The 23,170-nt window shown below is 37.4% G+C and overlaps 1 protein-coding gene across 11 annotated transcripts in view; it reads right to left on the bottom strand.

Moving 5' to 3' along the window:
* LOC149572475 (ubiquitin-like protein ATG12) overlaps positions 1–23,170 on the bottom strand; it is a 143,267-nt gene that overhangs the window by 83,036 nt on the left and 37,061 nt on the right. For 7 of the 11 annotated variants that reach the window (XM_089813625.1, XM_089813628.1, XM_089813627.1 and 4 more), the window contains exons 3-4: positions 1,088–1,156; positions 724–786 (exon numbers count right to left, since the gene is read on the bottom strand). In XM_089813625.1, coding sequence (XP_089669751.1) covers positions 724–786; positions 1,088–1,156 — 132 coding nt within the window. Of the gene's footprint in view, positions 1–723; positions 787–1,002; positions 1,157–23,170 lie in introns of all 11 variants that reach the window. The other 4 variants (XR_016359923.1, XR_016359925.1, XR_016359922.1 and 1 more) reach the window with 1 other exon arrangement.

The following is a 23,170-nucleotide window of genomic DNA, read 5'->3' on the forward strand; positions in this document are numbered from 1 at the left end:
AAAGAGAAACAATTTTGTGCTTCAACTGACTTAAGTGACTGTTTGAGACAACCTTTTGCTAGATCCCCTTCCCTACACTGCATCGTCTTTGTTTGATCACACATCAAATGCAATTGCATCCTCAAAGGTGATTTTATCTTTCATTTGAAACTATTCAGATCTACTACATGCAAGAATTTCCTTTATCAATTATATTTCAATTTACGGTTAATTCCTTAACCTAGGACTTGACCAAGGCCAATCGTTAGGATCTCATGACTTCATATTCTACCAAACTACCAAACAATGTTGAATACCATCGATAACAATCAAACAACAAAACCTCCTAGACCACAAGAACAATTGAACCTGAGAGACTCTACCTTCTTCTACCAAGCTTTCACTTCTATTGCCCCTGCCTACATCATACAGACAAACTGCCAAATTTTTACCAATATAGACCAAATGCTCTCATATGGATCCTTAAATGGCAGTTCAGTATTGTGTAATGTAACATGATTCAAAAAAAAACAATCTCAAATTAAATACACATGTTAGTAATCATCCAAGGCAGAGAAATAAGTGAAGATGTTCAAGTTTGGCATTATGGAAAAGGTTGTAGGGTAAGATCTTTGGTAATTATGAAAAAGTGCTCATAAATAGTGGCAAAAAAGTTCATAATTTAAGTAGAATAATGCATGAAATAAATGGCTACAGGTAAAAGAGATGGAAGAATAGGCTTACATCATATAAATCAATGACCGTACCATCAGGATTGGGAGAGAAGGCACTGTTGATATACACAAACTGGAAACCCAAGTGAAATCAATAAATTAATGATTTTAACAATAAACAAGAACCTCTCTATAATCACATATTCATAAAAATAAAACAACACTAAGAAGTATAGAATCATACAAAAGTACCTTGTTGATACTAACACCTCCCTAGAAAAGACTTTCAAAATAACATTTATACAACTTCTTTGATAAATGGATGTAAACATAATTACTGATGGCCTACCCTATTCAGACATTCCCTGAAACTTTAAAGCTTATCTCCAATGAATTGGTAGTTACAAAGCATATGATTTTGGAGTAGCAATTACAAGAGCGTCCCTGTGTAGTTGCCTTCTTAAGAAGTCAATAACCTTGGCAAACTTCTCTGTTGCTCCAATCTATAATATTGAGATTGAATTATGAGGTCAGGGCAAGATCAAGATGTTCTGATATAAAATTTTACATATATGAAATGAAAAATTGAAGATAAAAACTTACTTTTTGCAGCAAACGAATTCATTACTATGTCACAGCAAGTTGTCATTCAACCAACACAGATACATAGACTTTATAGCTTTCTTCTCTCAGACATTTTCCTTTGACTTAATTATCAATATAGCTTGCATCAAGGATTTGGTGCCGACAATTTTGATGATACACTCATAATCAGATTTTGTGAGGGTTGCAGATCAATCAAGGTTCTCACTTTTGGAAGGGTGAAATATATTGATGTTTGTCCAATTCAAAGGTTCAAGAGTTGATTATTTTCTTTCGGCTGTAAACAATTTAGCTGATAATAAACTATTCTCCACTCAATTTCCATTGTGGATTAGACTCGGCAAGACTTGTTTAGTGTGTCTATAAAACTTAAAAGCTAATAATAAACTACTATCCTTTTAAGCCTCATGCTGAGTCAGGTGTCAGCAACAATTTCCTCATCCTGTGGCCGTAATTTTTTTAGCTAATTATAAACTATTCTACTTTTAAGTGTCATGCTTTAAGTGTTGCATTTTTAAAAAGCAATTATGAGTGTTGAAGAAATTAAAATAATTATAAAATGAATTGAACTTTAAAGTGATCCAGTAAGGGAGAATCCTTCTGTGGCATGTTATACACTGGGATCCATGATTGTTAATTCAGTCCATTCCCCATATTAATGTTGTTCAAGTTCAATTCAATTGCTCACACTGCCTTTAAAACTGTTTAAATTCAACTCAATTCCTAAAACAGGAGGTATTGTATAAAACAGGAGGATGGCACCTTCTTTAGATGTGTTGACAACAAGCAGCAAGAAAATTTGTTGAAACTTTATCATGCTGATGCTTGCGGTGGACATTTTTCCTCCACAGTAATAGCTTTTAAAATCCTCAGAAACTGTTTCTATTGGCCAGGGATGTTCAAAGATAGCTACCTCTATGTCAAAAACTGTGAGAAATGTAAGCTATTCACCAGTCATCCTCAGCTTGCAGCCTTACCCCTAAAACCTGTGGTAATAGATGAACCATTTAAACAGTGGGGCATAGACTTCATTGGACCTTTGAACCTACCATCTAGTGCTGGTCATGTTTATATTTTGACGACAACTGACTGTTTTACCAAATGGGTAGAGGCGATCCCCACGAAGAAGGTCAATTCCTAGGTAGTATGTGATTTTTTGATGAACTTCATATTCGTCAAGTTCGAGATACCTCAGATAGTAGTTACAGACAACACTACATACTTTTCCTCTGAAGAGATTTCAATGTTCTGTTATGAACATGGAATATCCCTGGCCCACTCTTCAGATTACTTCCCTCAAGAAACGGACAGGTGGAGTCTAGCAATAAAAATCTGATTGCAATAATGAAGAAACTGGTGAATGACAATGTTCGTAATTGGCACAAGAAATTGTATGAAGCTTTACAGGCCAATAGGATTACACCAAAAAGAGCTATAGGAATGGCACCTTTTGAACTGGTCTATGGAGTAGGAGCACAAGTGTCTTTACCTTTGGAACTGTCAGCTCCAAAACTACAATCGGTGATTGAAGATCCACTTTTCCAAAACTCTTTGGAGAAAAGAGTAGTGTACCTCACCAAACTCAAAGAAGAGAAAGACAAATAGGCAGATCATATCACTGAACATCAGATGAAGGTCAAACAGATTTTCGACATGAGAGCTTGAGGTCATAATTTCATGAAAGGAGATGAGGTCTTATTGTGGGACAGAAGAAGAGAACCAAAGGGGGCGCATGGGAAATTCGGTTCTTTGTGGAAAGGTCCTTTCATTATTTCAGAAGTGATTGATTCAAATGCCTTCCGTTTGGCCTATCCGGATGGTACTCCCCTGCCTTTTACCTATAATGGGCAGGACCTGAAATTATTCAAGCTGTAATGCTTCTCTCGAGTTCTTCTCCTGTATATAATAGTTAGTCTTCCCCTTTCTTTTTTGGTTTTGGGTCTTGTGGTTTGTTTCTTTCCCTTCTTGCTAGTTTAAGTTTCCAGTGATCTGAGTTCTCTGTGCACCTCATGCACGCAGTTCCTAGTCAGAGCCGAGTCACCATTTATATACATCTTCTCTTTCATTTCTCTTTTCCGAGTTAGAGTTTTCAAACCCTTATTGTCTCGCCTCTTTTTCGTCTCACCCCACCGAGTGTGCCCTTCATGAGTTATATTGATCCCTTCAAAGGTCCATGTGTCATTCTAGGTGTATAGGACTAAATGGATTGTATAATAGCTATGACCAAGTCTTTTGAACCAGTCCAAACCACTTTGTACCGAAGTTCAAAAGAGTTCAAACCAATTCCATTGAAGAATTTTGGACTAACGCTTGTTTTGCAGGTGGACCTACCAAATGAGTTGCAGGCTGTATCCAAACCACTTTGTATGAAGTTTCGAAGAGGTTTAAATGAGTTTCAATGTTGAAAAACAGCGTCGAGAAGTATAATCAATGATTGATGGGATAGCCACCTTTAAAACGTGAAAAGTAACATCCTAATAATGATGGAAAGGTCGTCTTAGAATCAATAACATCAAGTATAGATGATGAGTTGGCAGCGCAAGTTAAAAAGCCAAATCTTCAAATGAAAACTAAATCTAAATTGTTAGAGGGATATTACTGATCATTTGGACAATTTTCTCAAGCGATCATTTAATGAAAGTGTAATGTTCCCGTTATAAAATAAATTATTTATCAAACTATTGTCAATGGGCCGATTGATTTGATATATCTCAGACCCATTTTTGTTTGGTTTCCATAGTTTTGTGTATCCGCCAGCTATCTTTGTACAACCTCAGAAAGCTTTCCCTGATGATTATTTAAGCACGACTTGTAGGTAGTCGTTAGGCATGCAATTATGGATTATTTCTTTATACTGCGAATGCCCATTGGGATTCTCTGTTGTTCGCCATTTCGGAAGTGAATGATCTTCCCTACTTGGCTTGTTCGATTTCGGTGGGATTCAACCATCACCTTATTCCGTTGCATGTAATACTTCGCTTCGATTTGGCAAATCAGAGCACCATCTTTTCGCAATTATTAATTGAAAGATTATTCATGTTCAATCTCTTGTTTAGCCTTATTTCATGAATTTGAATCTATAAGTTTTGGTTGCATGATTGAATCCACCTTTTATCGGTACACCATCCGCTACCCTTGGTTTGGTGCAACACACAGTGTATCTATCCGTGCTGCAGCATTACCATTCTGTACGGCCATCTCTATTCATGCTACAACATTACCATACCGTACGGCCATCTTTGTCCGTACTACAACATCTCCATACCGTACAGGTCCCCAAGCTACCGTACGACCAATCAACACCACCGTTTGTACTCCATTCCAAGCTATCATACGGTCCACCCCAAACAGGTCATGCATCACTATTCACTCCATTCAACTATATTGTACGACCATTAGGTCATTGCCTATTAGGCACACGGGACCAATGGGTAACTGGTCATCAAGCACACGAGACCAACGGGTAACTGGCCATCAAGCACACGGGACCAACGAGTACCTTCCCATCACGCACATGGGACCAATGGGTAACTGGCCATCAGGCACACAAGACCAACAGGTACCTGGCCATCAAACACACGGGACCAATGCGTAATTGGCCATCTGGTACACAAGACCAATGGGTAACTGGCCATTACGCACACGAGACCAACGAGTAGCTGGTCATCAAGCACAGAGAACTAACGAGTAACTGCTATCAGGCACATGAGACGAATGGATCATTATAGTGGTATTAGAGCTTTGATCCTACCAACCCATGGACAATGAATGAGTTTATAGCCAAAAGAGAAGAACCCATTCCATTGATAGAATGGCTGCAAAACCGGAACCCACAGCTGCCAAACAAGTGGCACTACTAAGAGAACTTGCCAAGAATCCGGCATAGATCAATGATACTCAGCGACTCATGAAAGAAATTCTCAAGAAGCTAGCGGATAATAAAATATTCGGTGTACAAAATGGTCACAGCGCGGACTCGATGTTGGGTAAAGCAAACCCTCATCTAGCATGCTCTCGACCTTCCATGCCGTATTTTCCACCACGGACGGAGGCACCGCATGGAGAGAAGTAGCCGACCTTTGAAGAAATGGAAGAGCAGCTAAGAGAAGATTGAAAGAATGTGAATTTTGAGAAAGATATATCCTACAAAGATTACGCAGATCTGAGGATGAGATATTCGAGAGGCAGAAATAGAGGATATTTTAACGATGATCTCAGGAGGAAGTTGAGTAAAGTAAATCTGCCACCATTTGAGGGATCTGTATCCATATTTGTGCAAACATGGGTAATGAAGTTGGATACTTACTTCCAGCTTAATCCCATGCTAGAAGAAGCAATTAAATTAGTAGCCTTACAGTTGGAGGGAGTAGCGGATAAATGGTGGCATCATGGTACCATCACACTAGGGCATGATCAGATAAATACCTATACGGAATTCACTGAAAGACTAATAGATTGATTTGATGGTAAAGATCCAGAACTCAATTTCAAAGATTTGGTACAATTGAGGCAAATTGGATCGGTTGACTAGTATATTGCGAAATTTCAGAAACTCTTTGTTTTGGTCACAGACATTTCTAAAAGAAGACGGATAGTGCTTTTCATGGACGGACTAACATGACCACTAAAAGGTTGGATAAAAGGGTTCAATTCTGCCACCCTGTCGGAAGCCATTAAGAAGGCACAGAGTATGGTATCATCATCAACATCATCCTCTCGAGGTTACTCAGATTCCAAACTGCCGAGAGACAGATAATAATCCTCTATTGAGGAAGCCATTGTTGGACGAAGCTACCAGGCAAGAGCTTTGAAGGAAGAAACTATGTTTCAACTGCAAGGGACCATGGGAACTTGGGCACAGATGCCTTAGCAAAGGAAAAATCCACTACATTGAGGTTGTATCTGATGATGAGGACGAACAAGAAGATATAACTTCCGAAGACAACCAACCCCACCAGGACACCAAAATGGTTAATTTGAAATGTACAGAAAGAATTGCAGCATTGGTACAACACAAAGGAACTATCGCCCTAGCCGGTAGCCCGAGGTGCACGGTGTTTCATGTACGAAGAACCCTTCAAGGACAAAGGGTTATGGTGATGCTTGATAGCGGAGCCACTCTAAAATTTATACACTCATCTCTGGTGAAACAAAGAGGTCTACCTACGGAGACACACGCAAGATTCCAAGTCAAGGTTGCTAGAGTAACCTTGCTGCCATCACACACCTTGTTCCTCAACTAAGTATCACAATGGTAAATCACACGGTGACCAAGGATTTCTTCATAGTGGATCTTAATGATATGGAGGTTATTCTAGGCATACAGTGGATGGAGACACTTGATAAATACACTCAGAGCCTCAAACGAATGGACTTCACTTTTGTTGATGATGGAAAGAAGGTTGTTCTCCGCGGAATGGAATATGAGGGTCCAAAGGAAGTTTCTGCACATCAAATGGAGGCAATTTTTCAACGTATTGATGTTGCTTGGGTTACACACTATTTTGTCTTTGCAAAACCTACAAAAGGGCAATGAACACCTCTCTAGGATGATGATCTCCAGAATATCTTGAGTGATCATGATAAAGTTTTTATAGACATCCCTCCTGGCATACCTCCTCATCGAGGGTTTGAACATACTATAGAGTTGGAAGCAGGATCCAAGCCGGTCATAACCACACTGCCATCCCAAGAAATTCAAAGATGAGATCGAAAAGACGATTCAAGAACTGTTGGAGAAAGGATGGATCCCTCCTAGTTCTAGCCCTTTCGTATCATTAGTGGTACTGGTTAAAAAGGACGAGACGATGCGCATGTGTGTGGACTAACATGCGTTGAACCAAAAAAAAAAAAAATAGATATCTCATTCCAAGGATAGATGAGTTGCTAGATGAATTACATGACACAATCTATTTTTGAAAATAGATCGTTATTCCGAATACCATCAAATCCACATGAGGGAAGAAGACGTGGAAAAGACGACCTTTCATTGTCACTATGGGCATTATGAGTTCTTGGTCATGCTGTTCAGATTAACGAATGCACTTGCTACATTCCAATCATGCATGAATCACATCTTCAACAAACAATTGTGTAAGAACTTACCAGTATTTTTTGATGATATTCTTATGTATAGCAGGACATGGGAAGAGCACCTAAAGCATCTGGATGAAGTCCTAAGGATCATGAAGGATCAGTCCTTGTTTGCCAAGCAATCCAAGTGTGAATTCGATATGACATAAATATTGTACATGTGACATGTTGTCAATAAATATGGAGTTCAATTTCATCAGGAGAAGATTTAGGCTATCCTTGATTGGCCTCCCCCAAAATCACTCATGGAGTTGCGAGGATTTTTTAGACTGTGCAGTTATTACCGAAGGTTTGTAAAAGGATTCTCTCAGCTCAGCGCCCCATTAACAGATCTGACAAGAAAGGGGTTCTTCCAATGGAATGAAAAGGAGCAACTCACTTTTGATAAGCTGAAAGAAGCAATGAGCACTTGTCCTGTACTTTCATTACCTGATTTCATTCGACCATTCATTTTGGAGTGCGACGCATCTAGAGAAGGCATTGGCACAATACTAATCCAAGATAGACACCCCATAGCCTATGAGAGCAAGAAGCTTACGCAAATAGATTGCTTATATTCCATTTATGGCAAAGAGATGTTAGCCATCACACGCACTAACCAAGTTCCAACAATATCGAATGGGTGCCAAGTTTGTCATTTGTACGGATCACAATAGTTTGAAATATTTTTTGGAGCAACGGGACTTGAATGAGAGGCAACAAAATGGGTAAGAAAGGTTGAGGCTTTTGATTTTGACATTGAGTATGTGAAAGGAAAGAACAATTTGGTTGCTTTGTCCAGAAAACCCACCATTTGTTTACTAACCCAGATTTCAACTGACGGGAAAACACGTGTTGGTAGAATATTCCAAAAACACATTTGCCTATGAGCTAATGGGTGGCAAAACCCAGAAAGATCGATACAAAGTGGTGGATGACATCATTTACTATAAGAATCAGATATATTTAGTGCCAGAATCCAAATTGAAACAAAAAATCCCAAAGGAGGTACATGACTCACCCTTGGTAGGACACTCAGACTTCCTCAAAACTTACAGAGGTCTCAAGGAGAGGTTTTCATGGAAAGGTCTTAAAGGAGACGTATTGCAATATGTAAGAGAGTGTGCGGTCTGCCAGCAGAAAAAATTTGAACATACTCTAACTATCGGGTTACTGCAACCTCTGCCAATTCCAGAATAGAATTGGGAAAGCATCTCAATGGATTTCATTACTAGATTTCCCAAGGTGAACGAAAAGGATTGTATCTTCGTGGTGGTTGATAGACTAACGAAGTACGCACATTTCTTCGCCATCCCCTCAGATTTCTAGGCCACGCAACTAGACAATCTATTTTTTAGAGAAGTCTTTCATCTACACAGGTTACCCCAAAACATTGTTAGTGATTGGGATGGGTGATTTATTAGTATCTTCTGGAAAAAACTATTTCAGTTGGTAGGAACTGAATTGTCACCCAGTACTAGTTACCACCCTCAGACGGACGGGCAAATGAAGATTGTAAACAAGTGGCTCAAAGGCTACCTTCGGAACTACATTTCGACACAACAACGGGTGTGAATCAAATGGATGCACCTAGGTAAATATTGCTACAATACCACTTAGCACATGTCTATCGGGATGGCACCTTTCAAAGCACAATACCCCTTTCGTTCATCAACACAATTCTGGGTGATAGTCGCGCACCAAAGGCGAGGGACTAGCTTCAGGAGGGACAGGACATCTGAGATGCTTAAAGGATAACTGACAACAGGCACAAAATCAACAAAAGATGTATGCCGACAGACAGTAAATCAAAAGAAGTTTCAAAGTGGGAGACTTGCTCTATCTCAGACTTCAACCATATCGACAATCCTCATTGAAGGAAAAAGGGAAAGAAAAACTAAAGCCATGATTTTATGGCCCTTATTGAGTAGTTCACCACATCGGTGAAGTTGTCTATGGGATGGACCTTCCAAAGGGGAGCCGTATTCATAACATTTTTCATTTCTCCTATCTTAAGAAAGCTTTAGGACAGAATGTCACAGTAGTTGCAGACCTTTCACCACTCAATGAAGAAGGAAAGCTAATATTGAAATCGGCCGAGATCATTGAAGTATGTGAGAAGACCCTACGGAACCACACAATGAAGGAATATTTAGTACATTGGAAACACTTGCTGTTGGATGACACGACGTGAGAGGACGAGCACATTCTACAGCAACTGACATTGCATTTGCTTGAGGACAAGCAAAATTTGGGACGGGAGGACTATAATGTTCCCATTATAAAATAAATTATTAATAAAATTATTATCAATCAGCTAATTGATTTAATATATTTCAGACCCATTTTTGTTTTGTTTCTGTAGTTTTGTGTAGTTGTTGGCTATCTTTGTACACCCTCAAAAGGTTTTCCCCAATGGGTTTTTAAGCACGACTTGTAGGTAGTCGTTAGGCATGCAATCTTGGATTATTTTTTTGTACTTCGAATTCCCGTTGGGATTCTCTATTGTTCACCATTTCGAAAGTAAAAGATCTTCCCTACTTGGCTTGTTTAGTTTCGGTGAGATTCAACCCTCACCCTATTCCGTTGCATGTAATACTTCGCTTGGATCTAGCAAATAGGAGCACCATCTTTTGGCAATTATTAATTGAATGATTATTCATGTTCAATCTCTTTTTTGGCCTTATTTCATGAATTAGAATCTGTAAGTTTTTGTTGCATGATTGAATCCACCTTCTATCAGTACACCATCTGCTACACTTGGTTTGGCACAACACACAGTGTATCTGTCCGTGTTGCAGCATTATCATTACGTACGGCCATCTCTGTTTGTGCTACAACATTACCATACTGTACGGCTCTTTGGGCTACTATACAACCAACCAAAACCATCATTCATACTCCATTCCAAGCTACCGTATAGCCCACCCCAAATAGTCTATACATCACTGTTCGCTCCATTCAGCTATATTGTACGGCCATCAAATAATCGGCCATCAGGCACATGGGACCAACGAGTACCTTCCCAGCAGGCACACAGGACCAACAGGTACCTTCCCATCAAGCACATGGGACCAACAGGTAACTGGCCATCAAGCACACAGGACCAACAGGTAACTAGCCATTATGCACACAGGACCAACAGGTAACTAGCCATTAGGCACAAAGGACCAACGAGTATCTAACCATCAAGCACACGGGACCAATGGGTAGCTGGCCATCAAGCACACGTGACCAATGGGTAACTGCTATCAAGCACACAAGACGAACGAATCATTACAGAAAGGACATCATAATTTATTGAAGCGTGTATTTTGTGCCAAGATTATCTCGCTATTAAGGCCTAAATATTTAGTTGTACTTTCTGGGTATGCAAATCATTTTAAAACCCAGTCTGAGCTTATTTTTATCTAGTCTATAAAATTGAAGGTTAAAGCGGTGGACAGAGAAAAGGAAGTGTTTCTAGTTTTCAACTATCTGTAGGTAGCATTTCCTCAACCAAAAAGAAAAGGTGTTCGCCTCACTTGAACCAGCCACCAAGGCGCCACCAGTCCATCCCACAACTCCTAGAATGAGATCCAAAACTAAGTCCATGGCACAATTCAAATAGCAGTTCAAGAGCCTAATTTCGTGGAATTGGAACTAGATAAAGAAGACAACCTTACAGTACCTGAAAACCAAGGGATGGATATAGAAGTGTCTAACAGTATGAATGTGGTTTAGCAAGCTTTCATGACACCTACCAGACAAGATGAAGGGATGATAGCCACAACTGCTATCCCCCCTTGGCTATCTAGCTCAGTAAACTAAAAGCGTAGCCTGAGACCTATCTCTCTACCAATCAAAGACACAGTTACTAAGTATGCTACTCACACTCCTAAAACAAAAAAGCTAAAGAATAATGCCTACTTGACCAAAGACCCTACTATGGGGAAGGTGACTGCAGAGATAGCCACTTATAAGCAAAAGGAATGTGTGCATGAGGTGGAGGCTAAAGATTTTACGGTTACAAAAATAGAAATGGGAGTTTTGAGCTGAGATACCAGTAATCATCTGTTTAAGTTCTCAGTCGATCACATGCTGAACCAGTCTAAGAAGGATAGTCAAGAAAAGAGGGAATTAAAATGGTTAGTTATCACTATGGCTGAGTACGTCAATTTCCTGATGAATGTTGGGGCGCTTCCCTTGATCCAGGCTCCCCAATCATTTGATCCTAACTCCTCTGACAACAAGCAACTATTAAAGCAAATGCAAAGGGGACAACTCTTCTTGGAAGCGATGAACACCTGGATAGGAGCTGTCATAGAAGAAGGAAAATAAGTTCATCCGAGAGTTCACCGCTACCTATGTGGACGGAGAGGGGCTACTCAGAGAGATCTAGACCCTCATACCAGCATGGGAAGTTGATGAAGCTAAATGTCGAGCGATAGTGTGTCAAGTGCAAGAAGTTGAGAAATACGAAGTGATTAAGTTCCTTGCTAAAAATCCTATGGAAACCATAGACCCTTGCATGCTCTGTATAATGAAACATAATATGAATTGGAAGAAATCCTTGTTTAAAGCCGCCATAGAAGAGGTGCGAGGAATTAAGAATGAAATAAAGGAAATGCATAAAGAAGTCCTAAAAGACATGCAAGTAATTAGCCCCACTAGCATATTGCACTTTGACGAGGGCAACATAGATTCAGAGGGTTCGGTGAAAAGTTTCCAAGATGTCATGGCTAAGATTAAAGACAACGATAATCCTACGCCCCAAGGTTTCACTATGGTGGCTAATGTGGAGTCCATGTTGTACATGAACTGGGAGTATTTGCCCAGACAGAGCAAAAGGATCAAAGAACTCAAATGGCAAAAGGATGCCTATAAAGCAAAATTGCTAAGTTTGAGAAACCACATTCTCACACGGCTCAGGAGTTCATGAGTGTTTTCAAAAGCTAGAAGCTAGTTAAGCAGGCCAAGTTAGAAGAAGATAGGCCTGATGAAGCCGATTAGTTGCATGGCGTATCAGTTTTTGAATTGGTTGTCTTTTTGAAGGCTTTTATCTTAAAGATTGTTTTTAGTTAGTTATTAACATAACTGTTTTGTAAACGAGAGAGTTGGGTTATGATGGCGGCCTCTTGTAATTGATACTATATATGTTGGAGCATAAAACTAGTTAAGGGTTAGATTTTAGATAGGGAAAATAGCTTAAATATTAGTTTCAACTAAGATACTTTTTTTTGGGTTCTGAAAGGAAAGTTTGGTAATTTGAATGTTTATTTTGAGACTTTGGGCTCGAAGACATATATATATATATATATATATACGGTACAGCTTAAAACTATGTGTTTGAACTTTGACGTAATGATTACTTTGTGGATTGTTATATCAACTGCTCTGTGATATTGGCTGTTGTTTATCTCAGGTTATCATGCTTTTCGGTGTTTCTTTTTTTTAATGTCTCTAAATTCTCTCTACTTTTCAAGCCTGGGTAATTTGAGAAAACTTTGTGTTTCTTAACTTACTTGAACTCTTTTGTTGCTTCTGAAAATTTCCCTCCGTAACTAAGAGTATGTTAGAGTTCCTTAAGTACTTTCTGGAAAAAGTACACATGTATGCACTTTTACAATAGGAATTTATTGAAAATCTATAAAGAGGGAGCTGTACCTCACAAAATTCAGAGGGAAATGATTAGCATACATTTATCCAACTGTTGTGAACTTTTATTGTTTCCCAAATAGGGGTATAGAATCAGCTATTTCATATCATAAAAGGGAGGCAAATCTGCTCGCCAACACGATAGCAGTCCAATATTGATTAAATTGATAGCAAGGCTAATGATATTCAATATCATTTAAATGCAAATCAATCACTACAGATTTATACTTGGAAGATAACATTACTGATAATCAGATTATCATGAATGATAATTTACTCCACAAATCAATATAATGACTTGTGGCTTAGTATTGAATTATGTATGTATATATATAAATATTCTTAATGTACATTGATATACATACATGCGTAGAATCATAGATCATTCTATTGGTAATTATCATTCATGTTTATCTGATCGAAGCTACCATTTTTAACATCAAAGATCTTACTATCCATGATCATTTCATTCATGCTATAACGATAATGACTACAGCCTCAAGTGAATTAGCAATGAACTATATGTGAATTGAGAAGACCATGCTATCCTGGTTATTATTCCAGTCTATGAGAATGTTGAGATGAAACAGGTTGCTTAGACACCAAACTCAATAGTTTACCTCAAGGCTTTTACAGATCAAAGACCTTAGGTTTTTCTTGGACTTGTCCGCAAGGCGCTCGGGGTCATGGATACCTACCCTGTCTTGGGAATGACCGATTGGCTGGATTTAAACATGCCTCTACCTTACTGCATCTCTGTTCTTCCTCCCAACTTAGAAGTAATAACTAGTCTTGAGCATGTATATTTAATTAAGAGTAATGCTCTGATATTATTTGTTATTAAAATTATGAATATGCATGATTATATATGAACAACACTATACATACCAATTACAAAGGCGTATAATGTTCTGGTCTTATAATCTGAACTCTCTTATTACTCTAATGGTATTGCCTGACTGTGTCAAAGATAAGTATATTAAATACATATTGTCACTGTAGGATTGATATACACATATACATACTTCTTTCTCTCTTTCTTGTTCAATGGTTATCTGTTTTATCTGTAACGTTTTATTCTCTTATCACTGAAACCCAACCTTTATAAGCCTGGCGCTGCGATTGACTTTACCACTCGTATATATCCCTAATATTTGTGCATAACTTTGATTATAGTCATAATTCCTTATCCATGAGATTGCATATCCAGATAATAATGCCTACTGATGCATGCATTCATCTTCACCGCTATCTCTCAGCCCATCTGTAGTGTCCAGATAGTTCTGGTCTTCTCGTTTGGTGGAATAGATCAACTTCTCTGTTATGATCATCTCAGGTCTATATTTAGTTAGCTTCATATCCATTATATTGATATTTTTACTATCAATTCCACTATATATGCTATTGCGGTTATGGACTAAAGTCACTATCATTACTTATTACAACCATACAATGAAATTATATCTTTGTATCCTATAGCTTGTGGAATGTATGACTCGTAGCCTGATTAACAAATTACATGGAAATATTTTTCATCCTACCCATCTTGTATGGTACCATCTCCTCAATGTTTCCTTTGCTCTCAGGTAATTTTGTAGGCTGACAAATCTTATTCTCTTTTTGACAATTCAATGACCTTTCACATTCAATCCAAGAGAGATATGAAATAAGAAAACATATAAGTTTAATTACTCTCTTAATCCCTGCAAAACCGAGGGAACTACTAATGCTTATTACTCATCGCTGATTTAGTCTCACATGCTGACTTAGACGTCCCCATTCACTCCTATAGGCTTTGGGATGAATTTCCTTCAATTTAGTTGTGCAAGACTTTTTTTTTATCTATGACTTATACTTGATTCCTTATTTTACCAATTTTTTTGAGTAACGATATTCTGTAATTCATCACTAATCCATAGATAAGTGACAACTTACTACTCTGTTGTTACATGATGCTTGCAAGAAATTAAATGAAATTTAATTCATTTTCTGAGCACTGACATTTTGTAGTCTCTTTTCTTTGATTCCACTTCATGATTCCTTTGCTATTTTTGTTTATCCATTAATATACTCTGTCGGACTTGATATAATCCATGAGTTGCCATTTTAATCTTGGTTTCTTGAACGGTTTACACCGGCAATTAATAAATTTGAGTTTGGAATGTTCAGACTTCATATCATAGGCAATATTAAGAATGATAACCATGATTTTCCAGTAAACTGTATATTCAAGAGGCTGAATGTGTATTACTGCCTGTCTTTCCTAAATGTTGACTGCATATCAAGTTATCCTGATTTGATTTTTCAAGACAACATTTTTTAAGTATGTATAGAAATACAAATAAGAGAGACTACAATGAGTAGATAATTGTAATACTTAAGGATAACAATTACTTATCTGCACATCAACATCCTTGACACAAGTTGCTCAATGAAGGTCCATACGTATCAATTCAAAGGATGGTTCAAATATGAACTTTGATGATGTCCCTTCTTTGACATCTCCCCTCTAAAGATGATTCATATGGGAATGAAACATTGAATATTATTCCCCCCACAATGTAAAATTCCCACTCGTATGTCATTGAACAATTCTGCATTACATCAAATGTGGCAAACTTCTTTATGTTCTTTTTCTTCTTTGGTATGTTATGATTGCAAGAAGATGGGAGGAGTGAACATAACTTCACTCACCCTCTTCCAACTGATCTTTTGTTGTATGGAAGTGCTAACACTTTCTCTTGAGGGAACACCACATGCATTTCTCTTGCACAAAGCATTGACTACAGGTGAGCAATTAAAAACAAAGTAGTTCTCTTATCAATTACTCTGCCTCCAATCACACTCTCGTCAATATTTATTGTATGAGGAATAGCTCTGGTCAACACCATGAGAGAATGAGAAATTCGCTGATCATGTGCCACCACAACAATATATTGCTTACCACATCTATTATACAACAATGCTAGATTTATTACTGCTCCTCTTATGATTCAAGCAGATTTAAATATTGATGTGAATCATATCACATCTCTTAATGCAATAAGTGGTAAAAATCTGGTTCATTTTCCTACTCACTGCTGACTCTGTTATGAATACAATGTTCTCATTTTATATTCACCGATTCCAGACTTAATTTATTTTGCTTGTTATATTTATTTCTCATCTCGGTATGTATACTCTTATCACCTTATCTTGTTGGGTGTACATATTCCTTTGGTATTTATACATCGCCCCTTCTCATGCTATGGAGATATATTTAACTTTGTTCAATTTTTCTATTGTACCCCTTAGTACCCTTGTATTGATTGCAGATTTGGAATCCATGGTGGTGGATAAGAAATGATTCTTTGTTGGTTATATATTTTTGTTCACCTTTTTCTTATCTCCCCATTTTTGGGTGACGTACTAGAAACTTGACCATGTAATCATGGGTCAACTCAAAGGGACAGACTTAGAATATATTACCTCCAGTCTTTTCCTTTCATTGGCCATAATTATATGGGACCCAACTGCATTTATCTTCTTGCTCGGTTTCCTAAGCCTTTTACTTTTCTCTTCGGTAATCCTCTGTATTAGTCTCTAACCGAATGAATTCTCATCCACGATGCTACAACCTTCATGAGGATCCCTGTCTTCTAACATTAGCATATATGTGTTTGCGTGCGCATGCTATTCCTACAAAATTGATCCTTGGTCTCTTCCCTACGCCAATAATCTGCTCTAATAATGAGGACTCTCGATTAGGAGGGTCTTCCATCAACTTACATCATTCATATGCTGAGGTGCCCATTTGTTTTATTCCCCAAAACTTCTTCAGTGATCCATCTTCCTGTTAATATGCCTCTGTTTGGTATAAATGACTGAGTTTAATCTTATATCTGATGTTATGCATTTTTGACTCGCAGCAATTTCTTCAACGGCATGCCTAATCAAGTCAACTTTCATCCAATCATCATGCAGGTTGAAGAGATCACAAACAATCCAAATTTAATTCTTCCTTGGGAGCCGATGTTTATAATCCTTCAATGATTGTGGATAAATTCATATTCTTCCCCATGAACTATACGCACCATACATTTCTTAATCAAGCAAGGGTAATATACCATCTTTGATCGATGATTTCTCAATTGATATTTATTCACACCATACTCTTAGTGATTGATATCTAATGTAATAGATCTTTGTCTATATAAATATTGGATAGATGTGATGCCAAATCAGGGTCCAAACATATTATAGATATTTATCCACCAAAATGTTATAAGTAATAATCTCCTTGTATATAATAACTTCAACAATATGGTCTGTGCTGAAAGATCCCAAACCAGTCTAAAGGCAAATAATTGTCTTGTTTGAAGAACTTATCTTTGACCAGTGTTTAAACCCTTGTTCGGGTAAGTGCCACATTCTTCTTGTTGATTTTCTCTAATATTCACCTTTTTTTGGTCATTTGGAAATACAAATAATTGCATAGAAAACAGTAAACAAATTCCAGCTAGAACAATAAGCAAAATGCTAAGAATCTAGTAGTACTTTAATTCTGAAACAGTACATACCTGTACAGGCAAACAATCTGATTTTTCTTTAATTCAACAATGGATCCTTGCATTAGTTTGATGCCAACAATAACCTGAATTAATGCCAATTTGAGGAAGATTAACAGCCGTAAACAAAATGATAGAATTCTTTGTCTATAACCTCTTCTCAGCAATACTCAACAATGGCGTCAGCTACAAGATGAATGACGCCTCCAAGAACACTCACGTGAGCTGCTACAGAGGCACGTGCAAGCTGAAATGAGCTGGCAAATTAAATCTGCAGGCAATGATGAAATCGATCTATACCTCTAACAATCTAGGTGCCCAATCGAACAAACGCAACAACCAATCCTTGCTAAGGGTTACGTCCCAGCAATTCCAATCCCAGGGTTTGCATACCAGACCTCCAATTCTCTCCACCAGAGCAATGGCAATTTTTAAAAGTGTAATGTTCATAAGATGCTCAGAAAATAGGGTTGCTTCTCCTTATATCCCCTCTCCAAAGAAATTTGAACCCTAAAAGAGAATTTCCCACTTTGCACTTTAATTAAAATAACATTTCCCATCTAAATGGCGTCCAGACTTAGGAAAGAGAAAATAAGTTATAATAATTCAAGACCTTTCCAATGAGCTATCGCACATAGTATAGAAGCCCAAATTATTAGTTTATTCCCTTATTACTCCAAAATGACTATAAATATAGCCTTATTATAATTTATTTAATAATCAACTTAGGAAATATTAAAATATTTCCCTTTATTCTTCCAGAAGCCCAAATCAACTAGATAATCATAAAATTGACCATGTCACCTATCTGTGATTGACACCGAACAAGATGGGTCAACTAGCAGTCTTGTCCCTAAAATCTAGGGATGCTCCTAAAAACTAGGAAACTCACCCAATCGTCCTGAAACTGAAACTGTGGACTGGTCCCAAGAAGCCACATATCTAGAAGCAGCCACATCCTCCTAAATTTTAGAGAAATCTCCTAAAATCAAGAAATTGCTCCAAACTAGCCCAAAAGTGCCTAGAATGCCACGTCTGGCCACTGATTATCCTGCGTAAGTCTTTGTCCAACACTGCTAGCCTATGAGACTCCCATGATAGGCTAACTCTCATGACCTTGATAGTCCAACTAAGGAGTAGACATGACATGTGCAGCACTTACAAAGGTTGCAACTCCAACAATGTTCAGTTCTACACCTGCGTGGAAGGCTTCATTCCAACAGACACTCATGCTTGGGCTTTGTGAAAATCATGGTCAAGTGGTTGTGTCCGCCAAGGTCACTTAACTGCACTGCATAAAAAATGGGATCAAAGACAAATTTCTTGAAGCGAGTCGCATGTCCCCTAATGGTGATATCGTCCATGTTCAGTAAATGTTGTCCAGTTACATGGCCCCTTCCCTTGTCGCTAAGGCAAGGTGCTCATGGAAATTCTTATTGTTAATAGGTCTCTACGCAAGCTTAGTAATTCAAACTTGGACCAAAATACATAGCCACATCGCCCACTATGTTAGCTTGGTCAATATTAAAATAGGTTCGCAGTGATATCACTCCTAAGAAGCATTTTTCATACTTATGTTATCTATCTCATCATAGCAATTTGTTGGCTCTCCAATGACATTAAACATAGGAGGATCTCCATTTCCACACTGATTTATTCAAAACATTTCTAGTCAATTTTATTTTTCATTTCTAAATCTTCCAATGAACCTAGCTCTAATACCATGTTAAGGTATGACCAATTTCTCTGCAAATGTAATAGCACTACCATTATTTATGTGTTCCAAGTGCAAATTTGAAAGTCTATAAATATAAGTAGAAGAGACATGTCTCTATGGTAATTTGTAAGTCAATAACCATTTAGACAATATTAATAATTATATAAACATATCTATATCTATATATATAAGTAAATACACGAGAGTTCGTCTAATTGATGATTAACTAATAACCATAAAATGATTGTCTCTAAGTCAATTCATTTTGACTGAAGCTACAACATTGAAAAAAAACCTCAAGGGTAGGGGATAGTATGCCTCAAAAACCCATAGCAATAATACTTAATGAGGAAGAAAGAGGCTTTAGAACTAAAACAAGTCAAAGGAGAGAGGAAAAGGATTACGAAGGAGAGGATCACCTGGATAATGAAATAGATATCCAAGAGGAAACATTATGTCCATCAAGCCCTTCAAATGAGGAACTTGATGGCTAAGCTAGCATGTATAACGATAATAGATAGCTTCTATTATTATTTATTTTTATTTAATGGTTATCTACTTGTAATCTATTGTAAGCATTAGAATGCTTCTAATATTTAGTTAGTTGTTAGTTTATTATTAGTGAGAATAGAATGTTTCTATTGTTTACAATTGTTTCCTAAGGAAACATCGTTTATTCTTTTGTATATATTGATCTATTGATCATTGTTAATAACAAAGCATGTATATTACCAATTAATTTGTAATATGGTATCAGAGCAAATACTTAAACAAAAAATTCATTTTTTTGAAAAATTTCGAATGAAATTTTCCGTTGACTTCTGTAAAACAATTTTTTTGTCTGCATCATTTTTGGGCTATGTTTTTGGAAAAACTCGAATAGGGTTCTTGTGATTGGGCGTCATTTTTCTTGTCTACTTCATGCATTTTATATCCGGTTCTAGTGCATAGCCATTGCTCCTCGATTTTTGTTGCCTCTTTTTTGCAAAACATGTCTGTATTGACGCCATTTCTAGGCCACAATCTACAAATTTTCGGCACCTGCCTGCACTCGATGGTCTCTTAAACCCATTTTTTCAAAAATCATAGTTGTTCTTTTCTAATTTTTGACCCTAATCATGATTGTTTTATGCCCTATTGGAGGTGACTAGGGTTTGTGTAAACCCTACCTTAGCTTTGCATCCAAAATCGGTATTTTTCTGCTAACTTCGTTATTGTTTAGAAGCTTTTTTCAGCCCAAGACATTTTTGTTTGAAACCCTAAATTTATGTACTACATCTAAGAATTTCTTGCAGATTATTGATGGGTTTTTTGAGAGCTCAACTAGGTTGTTCATTTTTTAGGGTGCCTCAATTTTTGAGCCAGTGGATCCAGAATCCGACATCATATTCTTTCTAAGTTTTTTGAGCTCTCTTTTGGGTACCTCTTCATTTTTTTTAGGTCTTCTAATTTAATGCCTTGAAGTACATGCCTCTACAGATTTTCATGTTTTTCACCTAAAAATGTGTCATGGCATCTCTGACATATTCTGCTCGAGGGAAATCAGAAGTTCAATGGTTGCAATTATGGCACGTGGAAGCAGTGGATGCTAACAATCTTTGAATATCAGAATATTGATCAGATTGTTCTGGGCATTACACAACATCTGACTACAGCTAGTATTGATCAAGATACATGGGATCAGAATAATCGAGAGGCGGTGATGCTTCTCAAACTATCTGTAGTTGGTAATCACCTCCCTCAGATTCTATCTGACAAGATAGTTACCAAGATATGGGAACATCTCAAGAAACTTCATGAGACTTCAGACAAAAGCTAAGCCTTCTTTCTCAAGAACTCTTTATTTTCTATTGTCATGGAGGAGCAAAAATCACTCCAGGAACACCTGAATAAGATTCTAGATATCTGTGATCAGTTGCTTTCCACTGGACACAAGATGGAGGAAGAGGACATTGTAGTAATAACCCTTAAAAGTCTACCCAAGTCCTACAAGCATTTCATAGAGACTCTCAACATCACTTCTACTAGTGTTGATCTGAAGTTCACAGATCTTTGCACACTTCTACTTCAGCAAGATTGGTGAAAACAATAGTTCCACCTCCACCTCCACCTCTACAGAGCAAGCCTTTATTGTTAAATGCTTTCGGAAGGATGAGGGCAAGTCTCATTTACAACAGTCTTCTCAGCAGAAGTCCTCTGCTCTAACATCAAAAGACTCCAAGAAAAAGAACATTCAATGCAACTGTTGCCACAAGTATGGTCACATGAGGGTTGAATGTTAGAAACACTTACCTGCCCAAGCTAAGCAATTTGGTTCGCAGCCAAAAGAAAACAGTGCAAAGCACACTAAGCAAGTTTGTAGTTAATAAACTAATGAATGAATTTGTGGATGAAATTTGTGATGAGGAAGAACTACTGAGACATAAGGAATTGTTGATCAAGGAAATTATGAAAGGTGATGATTTGATGGTGAAAGTGGAAATGGAATAACCGCTAGCAGAACTAGAAGATTGGGAACTAAACAATTAGGACCAGACAGGGATAGCCTTGACGCGGTGAAGTAAGAATAACCCTGACTGTGCAAAAACAAATAAAAGGAAGGGAAGAAAATCCCTACAAAACTAAGAATGATAGATTGGATTAATGGTCAATCCAAATTAACCAATGTCTTTAATGCAAGGAAGGTGAAGATCCTTCCAAAGTTGCCATGAATGTCCTACCTTGAAATGTTAGGGGTTTAAATCCCCTAACAAGCAGCGGGTCTTAAAAAGCTGCATATCAAAAAGAAAGCATAATTCATTTTATTAAAAGAATGAAGCTAGATAGGAATGATCTAGAAGGTTTAAAAAAGAAGCTAGGATTTAGAGAGATATGGGGATCTCCAGCTAGGGGAGCCTCGTGAGGTTTAGCTTTCATATGGGACCCTAGATTTCTGACTATAACATCTTCAAAAGATCATAGAAATTTGAGTTGTGGCTTAGAAAGAAGCTCCCAAATGAAGTTGAGCTTCAGGACTTTTAATGTGTATGGCCCTATTCAAAATATGAAGAACATGATACATCAGAGTTTGGAAAGAGATTGAAGATAAATTAATTGTTTAAAAAGGAGATATTTTAATCATAAGAGGGGATTTCAATACTATAACTAAGGCATCAAAAAAATGGGAAGTCAAAAAATCCCTAAAAAGGCAGTAGATTTTAACAAATGGATTAACAAAAATGGACTAATAGATATTGTCACTTCCAGAGATAGCTATAGTTGGAATAATAGGAGAAAAGGATTCAATTTTATTGTGGATAAACTAGACAGATTTCTTTTAAATGGGGATATGGCAGAAACCTGTTACTCTAGTGGAAGTGAAACTCATCTCACGTTCAAATCACTACCCAGTTCAATTATGCATCATAAAAGATAAAAAGCCAAACAATTGTCCTTTCAAATTTGGACAAATGTGATTCAAGGATGAGGGCTTTCTAAAGATGATAGAAAAATGGTGGAACAAAATTCTGTCATTTGGGTCTAAACTTACCAAGTGGTTAACAAACAAAAAATTATAAGCAAAGGCTTAAGGTATGAAATTATGAACACTTTAGGAATATCTTTTAAAACAAGGAAGAATTGGAAGAAGAATTAAAGAATCTAAACAAGGAGGTTATATAGAAAGGGATGAATTTAGCCTTATATAAATAGAGAAGTGCCTAATGAAGGATTATGAAGACATCTTAACCAAAGAGGAACTATTTTGGAGACAAAAATCAAGAGAAACATGGCTAGATGCAGGGTATAGAAACACAAAATTATTTCACAACAATACAAAACAACATAGAATAGCTAATAGAGTCACTTCCATTCAAATTAAGGATTGGGAAAAACAGGAGGACCCAGTTGATATTGCAAAAGAGACAATCAAGTACTTTGAAAACATCTTTAATAATAATGGT

This window comes from Cupressus sempervirens, chromosome 2, assembly GCF_028749045.1.
Source record: "Cupressus sempervirens isolate cs-2001-9-10 chromosome 2, ASM2874904v1, whole genome shotgun sequence".
Taxonomy (NCBI): domain Eukaryota; kingdom Viridiplantae; phylum Streptophyta; class Pinopsida; order Cupressales; family Cupressaceae; genus Cupressus; species Cupressus sempervirens.